This window comes from Seriola lalandi, unplaced genomic scaffold, assembly GCF_002814215.2.
Source record: "Seriola lalandi dorsalis isolate HSWRI2012SDOR001 ecotype SW California unplaced genomic scaffold, Sedor1 jcf7180002053686, whole genome shotgun sequence".
In the NCBI taxonomy this organism is placed as follows: Eukaryota; Metazoa; Chordata; class Actinopteri; order Carangiformes; family Carangidae; genus Seriola; species Seriola lalandi.
Window position 1 is genome coordinate 148,092 of NW_019524239.1, and position 15,492 is coordinate 163,583.

The window sequence follows — 15,492 nt, forward strand, 5'->3', positions numbered from 1 at the left end:
CTGATTAATGACTATCTGCAGAAAGACAGCTTACCAGTAAAATCAGGTGTTGCAATGTTTGGTTGGAATGAAATCCTGCAGATAATGGACTCTTTCTGTTTATATCCATGATATAGACAGTTCCATCTCATGGACAGAGACACCTAGGAATGTGTCTTGCAATAGTGCTGACACTTTCCTACTATCTGTAACGCTGTGTGCCACTCCTGAGGTTTAAAGTAAAACACAAATTTTAGACATCAGCTGGGCTCAGGAAGAGGTTTTCTTCCACACAGGCTCAGTTTGGCTAGACAACAGTGCCCCGCCGTTGGCTCTAACCTGTGCAGACTCTTCCTCCAGTCGTCTCTTCTCGTCCTCAGAGTCCACCAGTTTCTGTTTGGTCAGCAGCAACTCTTTATTCAGCGCGTCTGCTTTTTCCTCCGCCTGAAATGCACAGACACACACGCACAGACAATATAAACCAATGTTGAAAGTCACTGAAAGTTAGACTCGCCTCACTTTCTCCTTAGTTTTCTCTCTACCGCCTCTTTTGTCAAGGTAAGTCAAACTATGTCCCACACAAACATATGTTCTCTCCCTCACAAACACACACACACACATTCACTAATGCCATTTTGAGACTGTGTAAATCCGGGATGAAAAATTAATCAAAATATTATCGAAAATCGCAATATGGCCAAATGCAATATACAAATCGGAGGAGCTGCAATTTTTTGATAAAGGTAAAATGTGTCACAACATACCACTATAAATGAAGCCTTGTGCTGCTACAGAGTCTGTCCTGGCCTAAATATCATATTCTGCAGGCGCAAGGGAACATGCTTGTTTGGTGCAGGCTTCAGCAAAAATCACATAATCATCATTTTTATATTTTTTGCAGTGAATATGAAATGCAAAAATCACTAGTCCCATTAAAATCATGGGGCATCGCATCACCTGTCAAAATAATCGCAGTATGTTTTTTATTTAGCATATTGCTAAGCCCTAGTGTACATTAAGGCTCAGTCGAAATAATGGTTTTGCCGCGTGTGTGTTTCTGTTGCACAAACACACTATGTTTTCACTCTCCCTAATGTGGTTTCAGTTCTTGCACAATATGTTGCCAAATGAACTGTCCTTACAGCAGAGACAAGTCACATTTTCTTAACATGCACACTCACAAAAATCACACAAATGTATTCTCTCTCTTTGGCTTACGTTGTCGAGGTCTTTGCGCAGAGCTATCTTGCTGCTGACTAGTTCATGTGCCAGGTCGTCATTCTCCTGCTCCAAACGCATGTTAGCCTCTTGCAAACGGCGGTTCTCCCGCTAGATACAGGGAGGGGGGAGACACGGAGAGAGAAGGAGAAAAGGCAGGAGAGACAGATTAAAATAAAAGAGAGAGGCAGATAAAGACAAAGAATAAACAATGGGACAGCAAAAGAGAAGAGCATATTAACAGGGAGAAGTGAAAGGGCATGAAAGAGGAAGGACAGTGAAGAGATAGCAGAGCAGGGAGAAGGAGTTAATCATGAAGTGTTGCGAATTAATGTGTAAGCATCGCTTCCTGGCTCAGTAGTTTCTAAAGTAATGCAACACTGTTCAGAATGAGATTGTGCGGGTGTAAAAGTTAACTGTGATCAGGTCAGAGCATAATTACACAGTGACAGTTGTCTGTAATGTTTAACTGAGCACAACTGGTTTGTACATAATTAACAGCGACAGGTAGTTGTATAAAAAAACTGACACACATGTATACATAATATTTTCCCAGAGATGACAAGCAGAAGAGTTAAGAAGAAGAAGTACAGAAATTATGAAATCTGGAGTTGTTCCTACTTCCAAGCACTATTAAAAAAACAGTGCTACATTTTTCTAGCTTAGGATCACATCTGTCTGACATAATTCACACATTCTCATTTCAGAACAGATGGTTTTCACAGAAATCTTCCTGCTTATCTACAGTGTTGAACCTGTGGCTCTGGGATAATAAGCCTGATATTGTGCAGCACATATCAAAATATATGTGTGTGTGTGTGTGTGTGTGTGTGTGTGTGTGTGTGGGGGGGGGGGTCAAACTAGTTAGTGATAGGCTGACTAAATCAATTATGTTGTGATTTAAAGAGTATATAAAAACTGAAAAATACAAAACAAATGGCGTTTGCTTGTCGGAAGCATTTTTAAGCGCAAACCCAGAAGAACGCCAAGTCACTGTAACTGATGATCTTGTTCTGTATACAACCAGCCTCTTACCCTTGAGATGATGTATGGCCATGTACAATTAATGGCTTTTTCAGTGCCGTGTAGTTTGTCTTTCTAGAACAAGGACTGTCAAGGTCTACAGTAAATAAATTAGATCTACTGTGAATATGGCGGTTGTTTTAACATTGACAGACACATTTACATACAATACCTTTAAATGAAATGCAATGCAAAGGTATTAACAGAGGTAAGCTGAACACTGTTATGACATCCTTATTTAGATAACAACAATACCACTAATAATACTACTAGTAACAGCAACACAATTCATTTTCTATGTTGAAGCGTTGCACACTTGTGAGATCAAATGTAATACGCTGGATACAAAAATAGGTAATAATAAATAATAGGTGCCTTTCTCTCTCATTCAGCTTGCTATGTTGCTGACAGAATTGGCACAGCACTTTAAATATGGTGCAGTATGAACAGGGATGGAAAGGTTCCTGTTAGAGGAAGCAAGTAAGAATTTCAAGAATTTTGATAAGTAGATGTAATTTAATGTCTAGTTTATGTTGATTACATGGAGAAGTCATAAAATCTTTTATGGTTTATTCATTCGTGTGAATATCTTGTGCCCATGTCTACCTCGTATCTCTCGATGGGGGCCTCCTGCTGCTCCTGTTGCTCTCTGATGGTGTGGTACTCCTTCTCAAATTTCTTCAGCTTCTTCTGGCTGATCTGTTGGGCAGTGGGAAGAGAAACAACAGCATTACGCAAAATGAAGAATGAAGAATAATCACAAATACACACATGGTGAAGAATGGAAAGAAAAACTAGCCCACTAGTGTTTGGCTCCTGCACTTAAGGTGGCTGCCAGAAAGGAGTCTTAACAATCTTTTGTAAACAAAGCCACAGGATTTATAATCTTTGTTGGACTGTGCCGTTCTTTACTCCTGTCCAGCATGTGAATAAGATGTAATGGAACATATGCAGTGATTACTGCATAATTTACTTGCTGTTAATTTCTGTCTGACAAACTGGTTCACTGAGATATCGCTGTACAACGTATAATCAATCCAAAGTAACTCATCATCACCTTACAGTTTTATTGAGAGCATCCAGAAAAGTTTGAGATGTAGCTTCTACATTACAGCATTTTGAAATATTGCTGTACCACCATGTGACACTGCCTTCCCTGAAGGGAGTGTACATGTGTATATAAGCTGTAACAGCTGACTGATTGATTCATTGGATGATCAATTACACACTATTTCTTTTGTGTCATGTGTCAAGTGTCTGTGGGCAGGTACATCTAAATTTCAGCGGCTCAGACTTTTCATCATTTTGCTGTTGAGCCAATGAACATAGAACTCAGTACAGAGAGTTCAGGTTCAGTGGTACACCTCCGATTACCCAAAACAGCGAAACAGTGTCCCATTTAAAAACACACACTCACACTCACACACACACACACACACACACACACAGACACAGTCACATTCATGCCTAGAGCTGCACTTTGCACGCACACGCACACACACACACACACTGCATTTAGGCAGTCTCATCAACGGGCCTTTCACTTCCCAACCACTGCATTACAAGGGACTTTTTAAAAGATGGCTACCATACAATGTTCCTGGTTTTCAGCATGAAAGAGAAAGCCACAACTGTCCACAAACTAAGACATGCTTGTGCTTTCTGTGGATTTTAATGCATCTGGTAAAAGCTGCAACATCAAAGCACAGTTGTCGCTGCCTTCGTACCTGCATGTGTATGTTACAATCTCAGGTTTAGTATTACACTACAGGACATCAGATGATCCAAATGTTCTCAGCTCATCACTTAATGATGCTGGCAGAACTGGGACAGCATGGCCCACATGTTGTCCTGCTGTAGGGGTGTGTGTGTGTGTGTGGTCACATATTCTGCTCTGTAAATGGAAAACGGACAAGAGGAAGAGGAAAAAGTACAAGAGGTCATTCAGAGCAGGACTTATCCATCTTCTTTCTCATTCTTTTTTCATCCTCTCTCTCTCTCACAGCCTTGACAGACAGCTGGGTCTCCAGAAGTTACTACTTAGAAAAGCAATTAGGAACACAGAGCATCCGCCACTCTCAAGTACAGCCATAATTTATAGATATAACATATTTCTCATCTTACAAGGCTTAGATCTATTATAAATTTACAAGTAACGTCACTATTGTTTTCTGAATGTACACGGTGAACTACAGGAGGCATATTGTAAAACCACCTGCTCTCTCAGGTGAGTTGCTGATCATTCTCTGCTCTTCTGAACCAAAAATCTATTACAAGCCGGCTTCACTGCTGCTGCTCTGCTTCTACAACACAAAACAGCAGTTTGAGAATTCTGCTGAAGTTTCTCACAGCAGCAGGGAAACATAGCTGTTCACCATATACACCTATGTATACATGTCCATATGTGCTACTTAGAAAATAGAGCACTGTGAGGCTTATGGAGACGGAAACGAAAACACTCGGGTAAACAAAAAAAGTTGACAAGCAAAGATAAAAAAATTTTTAAAAAACTGCAGGCGTTCCATGATTTCCATTTAAATTCCCTGGACAATTTGCATATATCATCTTAACAAGTCAAGAGGTTAGCAGAGAAGTGGACAAAGTAGGTGTAACAACTACACACCCAGACAACATAAATGACCCTGGTTTGACCCCAAGATTGCCTTCTGAATAAATTCTGTGACCTGACTGTCGTTTATGAATGTGTTTTGTGTCATACTCACAAAATAACAATAGAAATTCTAATGACCTTTGACCACAATTGTGAAGTAAATAATTTAAAGAGTTTTTGTCCTAATACCGACAGCGAAAACTCACAGACACCCACCACAGGTATAGTTAAGAAATAGATCAATACAATCCTGATTCTGCTTTGAAGATGATGAAACAGGGGAGGAAGATGTCAACATGGACGTCAAGGACCAGTATGTTTGACCTTAAACTCTGGTATATAAATACAATATATTTAAAAAATATCCATTGTAACCAATATAGCTCTCCATCATTGTGTGCTTTTTTAGCATTAATAAATACATGTGTACACCCTCAGGTATGTCATTTAAATTTGTGTTTAAAACAGCACTATGAGATATATCGGGCAAATCTGAGCTAAAACTATGAATAAACTTAGAGCACCAGGCAACCCAGAAAGATTTGTCATCCAATCAGTATCGTCAGACGATGAGGTCACCAGTAATCTGGTCAGTAAATCCTGCTATAGTGACATCCAAGCTTCAGATTCAGATTAGCCTACCTCCACTCAGCTCCAACATTACAGTACTCGCTTAGGTCAATTTGTCAAATGACTTCTTGGAATTATTTTCTCTTGCCAAATAATGTTCTGGAAATAGCTTCTTAAAGCTGTATGCAGTAAATGGGGGGATGATTTGCTTCTATGGAACTACATGAAGGTATTTTATTCAAATGGGTGCAAAGAACCCCATAAAAAACAACTACTGCTAAGCTTAATAATTAAATAAAGCATAGAGGTAACTCAAAGGAACCCAAACTAGCACAAAGTGTATAATTTATGCTTTAATAGTGTGTTTGCCTCCCATCTGAGAGGCCTGACCAGCTCAAACTAATCATTTATGTTCATAACCAATGCATCTAAGATGAGTGCTGAAACACCTTCAAGACCCCACAGCTACCGCTACCACTGGATTTTTCTCTGCTCATTGTGAGTCTCTCCTCGCGGCCCGCCTCTCTAACTGAGAACCAAAAAGCTCACGTCTCTCTCCATGTGGGCTCCTTTACAGAGTTTGTGCTAATAAATATCTCTGCCCAAAGTTACCTTCAAAGTCAGGCCCTCTAAACTAGGCCAGACTGTTTAAAACAGGTCAGAACACAGGTGAGAGTGTGTGTGTGTGTGTGTGTGCGCGTGTGTGTTTAAGAGACATAGAGACATAAAGAGAGAAGCAAAGTGTGTGTGTGTGTGTGTGTGTGTGTGTGTGTGTGTGTGTGTTTGTACACTGCATCTATTTAGTTTGTCTTAAGCTCAACAGTGACCCCTACTGGTATTTAAGTAGCACAGCTGAACTACAGGACTAAAGGTTTTCATATATAAAAATATATCATTTTTAAATGATAATCTAACGATTAATCATGCTGAGATGGTTTACTATGAATTGTTTAAGTTTGCAATATTCAATATCTATTACTGTTTGATGTTTCTGAATATTTTTGAAGACCACCAGCTGTGAAAGGTAAAGAATTTGCATGTTTCTATTTTTTACTCAAACTGAAGATAGGGTTATTAAAATACTTAGATGTTAACACAGACGGAAACCTGAAGTCTCATCTGTTTGTTCACTCCATGTAAGGCTGACCAGCTCCAGCTATTGCATGGTAATAGCGAGCTGAGACAGTTTTCTACTCTCCTCTGCACTCACCTTCATGCTACAGGCCAGCTCCATCAGTTTCTTTGCATTTTCCTCAGAGCGGTACCTCTTTGGAACCGGGACACGAAAGAATTTGAGTGCACCCTCAAAGTCTGTTTGGATCAGGTCGTCTTTTGATGTCTAAGGGAAAAAGAACACAAAGTTAAATAAGGCACACATTTATCCAAGCCAGAGTAGCCTGTTGGGCAGAGATTCTTTATTCTAATCGGACAGAGCGTAGTTACCAATGATTAAGAATTGTTAAAACAAACTAGATATGATAGACATTTTTTTCTTTGACTGAACTTTAGCTTTGAGGGCAAACTCATCTTCAATAAAAACATGTGCCCTGCTTTCAGCGCGTCACAAAGTGGTGACACTGTGCGTGTATCTGCATCTGCTCACATGCGCCGACATGTAAAATCTTTCCAAAGCTCGACTTTCTGTTGGCACATGTTGTGTGTCTCTGTTTCTACTCAGAGCTCTGGTTGTCACTGTTGGTGTGTGTGTGTGTGTGTGTGTGTGTTTGTGTGTGCATTCATTGTTGTGTGGGCCAGCTTACCTTCAGAAGTGCCAAGGCTACATTGAAGATCACACTGATGCCCTAAGAAAAAGAAAAAAGGCTTTGTATTCAGGGTGTATCAAAGAATGGAGTTTTTGATTCAAAGAGATGAACATCAGAATTTACTGTTGCTGTGTAACAGAATTACTTTAAGATGTTTTTTTTCCATCAATGGACACACAATCCTCAATAAAAAAAGACAAAGACACTTTAGCAAAATTCATTAGCAAATTCATTAAAAATAAAAAGAGAAATATCCAAACTGCATACATAATCAGACCAGTTTTTTTAGTGCTGTGGGTGTTGCTGATGCTAAGCCTTCACCAGCTTTGCATATTTTGTCGTTTTGCTATAGTCTTTCTTGCAGACTATCTGTTAGTGCTGTCAGATTTTATGGGGGAACTTGAGATCTCTCCAGCGATACTCCGCTTGTCTTGGCTTGGACCATTGTGCTGAAAAGTCAACAGCAGGTTTTCCCCCTCTGTATTTTAGTCTGTCACTCACTTTTCTAACTCTTGAACAGTCTCCCAGTTCCTGCTGCTGTGAACCATTAATGCATCATGCATCACCATAGATAGCAAAGGCTTCATTCAGGTGATTTATGGGACAGGGTTTGCACTCAATGTAAAGCTTGACATTCAGGCCAAAAAACTACTTTTGTCTCATCAGAAAAGAAATTCTCTTCCCAAGTTCTTCAAGTGGATAAACTTTTTTCTGCGTTTGGCCTGTCAGGCAGCTTTTGGAAAGGTCTTCATTGTTCCAAACTTCTTCTATGTAATAATTCTCTCACTTCAGGCTATATTATTTCAGCTCCTGGGGGCTTTCAGTGCTTAAAATTTTCCACAGTGAACAAATCACTCACTCAACTTCTAGATAATCTGAAGAAACAGGATGTGCCTGAGCTAAGTTTTGAGTGTCATATTAAAAGGTTCTTTAAGATACTTTTGTATTTCAATTACTTTTGTGTCATTTTTCTTATGTCTAAAAATAGGTTTCTCTTAGTCAGTATGGGATATTATGTGTTTATAGATAGTAAAAATAAATGAGTGATAAGATAGTTATAGATAAGTGAATTGGTTGAAGTCCTGTTTGCTTGTCTTTTATTACCAACCTCACACAGTAGCAGGTCAATGATATGGAAGACCATGTAGAGAGGGAACTTGGCTGTGAAGAGGGTGAGGAACCACTGAGAGGCGTACATGTGAGCCTCCAGGCCAACATTCAGGAAATGGTTGTAAAGGTCTGGTATGTATTCCTGTTAAAGACAGAGAGAAAGACGGCGACACAGGAGGAGGAGGAGGAGAAGAAATGAAGAGATATTAGAAGGAATGGTGTGGAGAGAAAGAAAGAGGAGAGGGGTAAATTAATGGAAAGGAAAAAAAGTTAAGCATACGGGGAAAAGGAGAGAAAAGGAGCAGGGGCAACCACTGCTATAGTACAATCAGAAAAAGCACTTTAGATCTACAAATTAAACACACATACCTGCATGAGTCTCTCAAGTTGGAAGAATTTGCAATGCAGATCTTCAAAGTTCTGCTTGAAAAGGTCCCTGAGCCCGTAATCAAACATGATCTTGACCAGCACACTGAAAGCTTGCTCCTCTGGCATCTGAAGGAGAAGACCAAGAGATTTAGTCATCAGTAGCTCATGCCAATTCATATTCTAATGATACCAATTTCATATGCATTACAAGGTGTTAGGTCAAATATTTTCACTAAATATTATATATTAAGCTCATATGTCAAACTTTAACTCAACTTTGCTTTATTCATATGGAACTTTACACACAATACGCTTGAAGTGTTTTACAGCACACACAGAGGAGAACAGTAAAAACATCAAGCTTTTCTGTATAAATAAATAAACAGAGTTCACTTGTTAAATAATTTCTTAAAATTCCTGTGCACATGTCTGCTGCAGTCTTTAAGCTCTAAGAGGACATAGGCACGATTTTTCCACTAGGTGACAGTGTTGACATGTCCCTAGACTGCAGGTGCTTAAAAGCAAACCACTCCAGGGTGGAGGATGAACATGAGCAAATTCTACATTATTTATACATAAAATATCAGTTTCCCACAAATACAGCTTTCTATCTGAAATCTTTCTGCTTTTGTGCAGTAAGAGTGCATCATACCTATTGTCTCCTAAACTCAATATACAGGAAAAGCTCCAAGACCTTCAAAATAAGCCAGGCAAATTTTCCAGCATTGCAGCATGTCAAAAACACTCAGATGTCAAATGAAAACAAAACAGCTCCCCTCTGCTCTTGAAATTGTTTGAAAAGCTCGGATTTTTGCGGGACCCTGCTGATATGTGAACTCACGTGCAGCAACAGCACAGCAGCCAAGAAGGATTGTCCCTGGCAGTAGCCAATCTCCTCATCGTAAACAGAGTAAGCCTGAAGGAGAAGACCAGGACAAATCCACACAGTCAGTAAATACATTTTACAGTCAATTCAAAAACTGATGAGGGGAATGAAATGATGATAGAATAATTAAAAAGTCCAAACATTTCTGTCTCTTTGCAACTGAAAACTGTAATTGGTGTGACTCAAACCAAGATTTATGAAGATACTTTACACATGGTTTATATCAGAGTCAAATGACGCAATATAAAGTGAAAAGAGGGACAAAGTTGGCAAACTGTACTACCTACTGTCACCATCATTTCAGTCAATTTCAAATTTGTATAAATACTTATTCTTTTGAACCCAGAGCAGACTTTTTTTGGCCACAGAGCACTTGAATTATGTTGTACATAATCTCTAGTAATGTTCTGCTCTTTTCAAAAATCTAAAATGTTATTGTCTTCGAACACACATGACTTTATTGTGAAGAGCCCAGTTACTACAGTGAAGGAAGACATAGATGAGTGGAGGAACTGGAGTAAGAGATGGAAAAAAGTAAATATGACCAAGAGTAGAGACTGAACAGAGAGGAAAAGAAAAGGCTTGGAGAGAAATGTTGGTATAAAGCAAGTGGAGTAAGTATGAGGGGAGAGAGAAAGGGAGAGAATTTGGAGGGGCTGGAGTGGCCTACTGAGCTACAAACACAAATAATGAGTACAAGTCAAACAGACAAAGTGTGGATCAATCCACACACAGAGGTAAGGGAGGGCCCACTGAATTATTCAAACACACCTGAGGAGGTGCTTGTCTGGGAAGAGATGGATGCCCTCACCTGAGTTATACATAATGAATGAAATGAAAATGAAAAGAAAAAGCTGTGAACATACTGCGCAACCAGGCTAATCATGTGGGATTATGGAACTATAGGATATGCGTATGTCTCAACTGTATTCGCACGTGTTCATTTTCATGACAAAGAGAGCACATGCATTTCACGATCAATAAGTATTTCTTGCAGGGTTGTGGATGTGTGCTGGTGTGTGAGAGTCAGCTATGCAACAGGACTGATTACAGTAGACTGTGGTTGGTGTGTGGTCTGGTGTGTGTGTGTGTGTGTGTGTGTGTGTGTGTTTGTTCGATTAGAAACTTGTTTTGCTTTTCTAGACAGGCGGTGACAGTTATGAACTCGCTGAACCACCCAGAAACAGAGTGGCTGTTCAGTTAATTAATGAACAGTTCATTTTAGTATTACCGACTCTCTCTACTGCTCTACAAACTTTCTTATCAAACCTAATGTAAAGCAAATCACTTACATAGTAATTACACTGTATTATAGGGAAACGTGATTCAATTTCACATGCTGATTGCTATTATTTCCAAGTCGTTCTTGCAATGAACACCACTGCCACCAGCTGTGTCTGTATCACCTGCGTAATTGAAGGAGGATATTTTTTATAACTACAGTATCATCCTCGGCAATCATGAGATAATAAACACGTCAAAAAAATCATTGACAGCCACTTCCACGTGATAGATGAGTTGCAAAAATTCCATCAAGATCTTTTCTTTTCTGTTGCTTGTTTCCACATTTACTATTTTTTTCAGGTATATTTTGTATGCATTGTGAATTGCATACATTGTGACAATGGTGAGTGAAGACCGATATAAATATCTGCATTTTGTATTTTAAGTTTGGAGATGAGAAGAGGGGAATACACGCAGCTGATTTGTGTTGTGCTCTACAAAATGTAACCTCTTAAAAAAAATACATTTAAACAACCCCTTGCTTGTGTGTTAGCATCCCACCTTGCAGATCTTGTAGAGGGAGTCTTGTCCATCTCCTCCAGTGTCTTTGAAGTAGTCATGAGCTGGGAATGTCCTGTTAATGTCTCTGGTGATGGCACTGTCCTGAGGGGACTCCTAACGGTGAGACAAAAGGAGGGGAAATGGAGAAAAAGGTCAAGGTGTGTAAAAAAGTGACAAGAGTGTAACACAGACAGGGAGATTCTGTGACTTAGGAATCCACAACATGTTTTTCATTAGACAACTACTGGGAAAGACAAATTCCTTCCAAGATCCAGCAGTGGTCAGTGTTCTTCAGTGTGTTGTGGCCCCACACACTGCTGAGATTTACAGGATGGGGTAGGATGAATTCATGGTGGCACAGAGTGTTCTGTTCCACAGCACAGACTGTACACATCTCCCCGTCTCTCTCTTTGTCCGTCCACCTCATTTAAGTTCTCATTTTAATGCATTTCAGACATAATTCTCATGTTGCCAAAGCTCAGATAACTAACAGTAACAATGAGTGGTAAACATAATGTAACTCCGACAACTGATAAAGAATAAGAGTAAAGGAAAACAGATCAAACACATTATGTAACACAGAACACACAGAGATTTATATTATGTATCATCTTGAATCAATATAAAATTGTTCTGTGGAACAAATAACACAATGACAATTTTGCCATTACCAGTAATGTGACTAAACAGTTATCATAGAGTTTACTTGTGACATATTGCACATCACTCTTCACACTGGGTACTGAGAAAATCTCTGATATATTACCCTACTTCAGAGTGACATCAACAAGGAGGTCATTTGATAGAAAAATAAAACACGGACCACATAACGCCAAGCTGATAAGAGGGTGTTTTCATTATCACATCTTCCACCACCAACAATCTGAGTTATAATAAAGTGAATCAGTCCTTTTGTCTGTAGGGTGGAACAGATGTACGACTAGGACAGAGAGCAGGAGATATGTGATGTTGTAAATAAAAGTGTATGCACAAGAAAAAAAAAATGTTTCTAAACAAACGCTTTGCTTTGCCCTATTTTTTAATAGATACGGATGTGCTCTTATTTGGGCTAAATGGAGCAACTGACAGGGGGGAAAAAAACACAAGACTACGAGTCTATAGCTATGCTAGTGGCTTTGTGAGGCTATACGTAGGCACAACAATGCTCTGAGCTAAATGCTAACATCAGCATGCTAACATGTTCAAAACGACGATGCTAAAACGCTGATGCTAAGCAGGTATAATCTTTACACCATTCTCCGTCTTAGTTTAGTTAGCTTGTTGCTGTTGAGACATTTCACTCAAAACCACCTCAAATGCCAACCTCATGGTGGCACTAGAGGAAAAATCAGGGGATCACCAAAGTCATTAGAGGTCATCCTCTGGGGAAAGTGAATGTGTTAACAAAATTTTCTGGCGTTCCATCCTACTGTTATTGAGATATCGAAGTATGGACAAAAGTGGTCACCTTATCACCTGACACACTGCAATCCTGATAGCTAAAACATTTTGACAAGGTCAGACGAGATTGTTCAGGTTCAGGATACACTGATAGAAGTACAGAGGCGTGACTACAACCTTAACTGCACACAGAACCTACACAAGCCTGGGACAACATACTTCTCTGGGATATCCCTCCACTGTGATGACAGAACAGCACACAGTGGAAATACACACACACACACACACACACACACACACACACACACACACACACACAGATCAGTAAATACTCCAAACTAGCCTTGCTTTTCAAAGATTAATCACACGTCATTTCATTATTGATGATCACACTGATTTGGAACAAACAGCCTCTAAATAAGTAATGTTACTCTAAGACACCGCGGCCATTACATGACAAATCAAATTTAAAGATTTAAAGATGTCTTCTTATACACTTTATGAGCACTTTATTATGAACATCTAATGGAATTATCCAATGAGCCAATAATGTGGCTGCAGTGCATTAAATCATGCAGTTTCAGGTCAGGAGCTTCAGTTAATGTTCACATCAAACATCAGAATGGATAAAAAATGTGATCTCATTAGCTTTTAACTGTGCCATGATTATTGGTTTGAGTATTTCTGAAACTGCTGATCTCCGGGGACTTTCACACACAACAATTTCTAGAGTTTTTACAGAGAGTGGAGCAACAGTTATGCAGATGGAAACACATCGTTGATGAGAGAGGTCAGAGGATAATGGCCAGACGGGTTGGAGCTGGCAGAAAGGCTACAGTAACTCAGATAACTACTCGTTACAACTGTGGTGAGCAGAAAAGCATCTCAGAATACACAACACGTCGAACAGATGAGCTACAACAGCAAAGGACCACGTTGGATTCCTCTCCAGTCAGCCAAGAACGGAAACAGGCTCACTAAAACTGGACAGCTGAAGACGTAAAACGTGGCCTGATCTGATGAATCTGGATTTCTGCTGAGGAACACAGATGGTAGGGTCAGAATTTGGCATCAACAGCATGAACCCAACCTGCATTGTGTCAACTATGCAGGTGGTGGTGTAATGGTGTGGGGAATGTTTTTTGGCACACTTTGGACACCTTGATGCCAACAATCATTGTTTGAGTATTGTAGCTGACCATGTGCATCCCTTTATGGCCACAATTTACCATCTTCTAATGGCGACTTCAAGCAGGATAACGCTGCATATCACGAAGCGAAAGTCGTCTCAAACTGGTTTCATGAACGTGACAATGAGTTCAGTGTACTTCAGTAGCCACCATGGAGCAGAATCTGTTTCTTGTGGAATGGTGTTCCCAATAAAGTGATCAGTGTGTAGCATTTTGGTGGCACAGTGGCTCTAAAGTTATGCCCATATGTTGGGTGACCTAATACAAAAATGGGGTTTTGTTTAACTTGCTAGGCAAAATCCATTATGTCAACTTTGTAGCCTGGTGCTGGGACTCTGCTCTCGCATCATCAGTGGATAATGAGTCAGCAGGAGCAAAGTCAGCGGTGCGTTTATATGAGCAAATTACTGTGATACTCCATTGATCCATCTGGAAAAATGTTTCCACTACACACTGGGAAGTCAGAAAGCACTCCTAGAGTTTTCAGCATCCAGTGCCTTGCTCAAAGGCACCTTGGTAGGAATGAAGCTTACCATTAAAATTCCCACTTGGAACCCCATGGTGTGTATTGCAAATCTCTCTTATTCACTTTGTAGCTAATTATACCTTCTTGGTCTCTCTGTTACACATCAAGCCCTTCCCTCTCCTTTTCCCAAGGTTTCTGTTCCAGCCTCCACAGAGGAAGAGAGGGAAACAAAAATAATGCAAGTATGAGAAGAAATGCAGGAAGAAAGGAATACTAAAACAAAGCGAGCTAATGGGGATCAGAGACCAACAACAGTGGTCTTTTTTTAAGTCCATTCCATAACTTCCACCACACCCACTAAGTCATAGTTACTGCATGTCTCTGTGTGTGTGTAAGAACAGCCAACATCACTAGTTGCTACAGGAAGTTTGAGTAATGTTGATTGTTAGAGTGATTTTGGTCAGAGTAGGGTCTGTTCCTAGGCCTTTAATGGGTTGGTCTTTGATATATATGGTATTTCACCATTCAACATGTAACATATCTCATCCAGTCAGGTTAATTATATTTTCAGAAACAACCAAATCTGCCCTCTTGCTTCTAGGGAGAGCCTTTCTAACACAGACTCTGTACAATTCTAAAATTACACTGTAATTTCTCTTCTAACATCACCTGCATAGATTTTCTTGAATATTCTGTCCTTTCGGGGTGAATACACCAGATTTTTCCAAATAGACATGGAGGGGCTTCACCATAAAGTGCATCAGGAAAGTTCAACTGGGTTGAACTTTCGCCACAAGGCCAATTAAAAAGGTGCACATAGGCACTCCAGATATCTGTTCATTCACAGTAAAAACCCATTGGTATTGATGCGTTTTAGAGCATAGGGGTGGAGTTATTGCATCCAGTGTGAAGGGCCCATTACACTGTGCTACAGTCTCTCAGTGAATGATAAGGATCCATGTTTATACAAGCACCACTTAGCCATACTTATCTGAAGTGCTGAGAGCATGTACAAAGACCTCTGACATAATGGCCAATTAGCTTCTTCTATGTCTGTCTGTCTGTTCGTTTAAAGAGAGGTTTGGAATGAGCATAGCGTGAGTGGGGAGAGAAAACAAACC

General features: G+C 39.8%; 1 protein-coding gene across 2 annotated transcripts in view; it reads right to left on the reverse strand.

Moving 5' to 3' along the window:
- Positions 1 to 15,492, reverse strand: part of rabgap1 (RAB GTPase activating protein 1) — a 72,033-nt gene that overhangs the window by 12,659 nt on the left and 43,882 nt on the right. For both annotated transcript variants that reach the window (XM_023401515.2, XM_023401514.2), the window contains 9 exons: positions 11,315 to 11,428; positions 9,485 to 9,559; positions 8,644 to 8,769; positions 8,273 to 8,416; positions 7,162 to 7,203; positions 6,612 to 6,740; positions 2,827 to 2,919; positions 1,198 to 1,308; positions 319 to 423 (listed from right to left, as the gene is read on the reverse strand). In XM_023401515.2, coding sequence (XP_023257283.1) covers positions 319 to 423; positions 1,198 to 1,308; positions 2,827 to 2,919; positions 6,612 to 6,740; positions 7,162 to 7,203; positions 8,273 to 8,416; positions 8,644 to 8,769; positions 9,485 to 9,559; positions 11,315 to 11,428 — 939 coding nt within the window. The remainder of the gene's footprint in view (positions 1 to 318; positions 424 to 1,197; positions 1,309 to 2,826; positions 2,920 to 6,611; positions 6,741 to 7,161; positions 7,204 to 8,272; positions 8,417 to 8,643; positions 8,770 to 9,484; positions 9,560 to 11,314; positions 11,429 to 15,492) is intronic.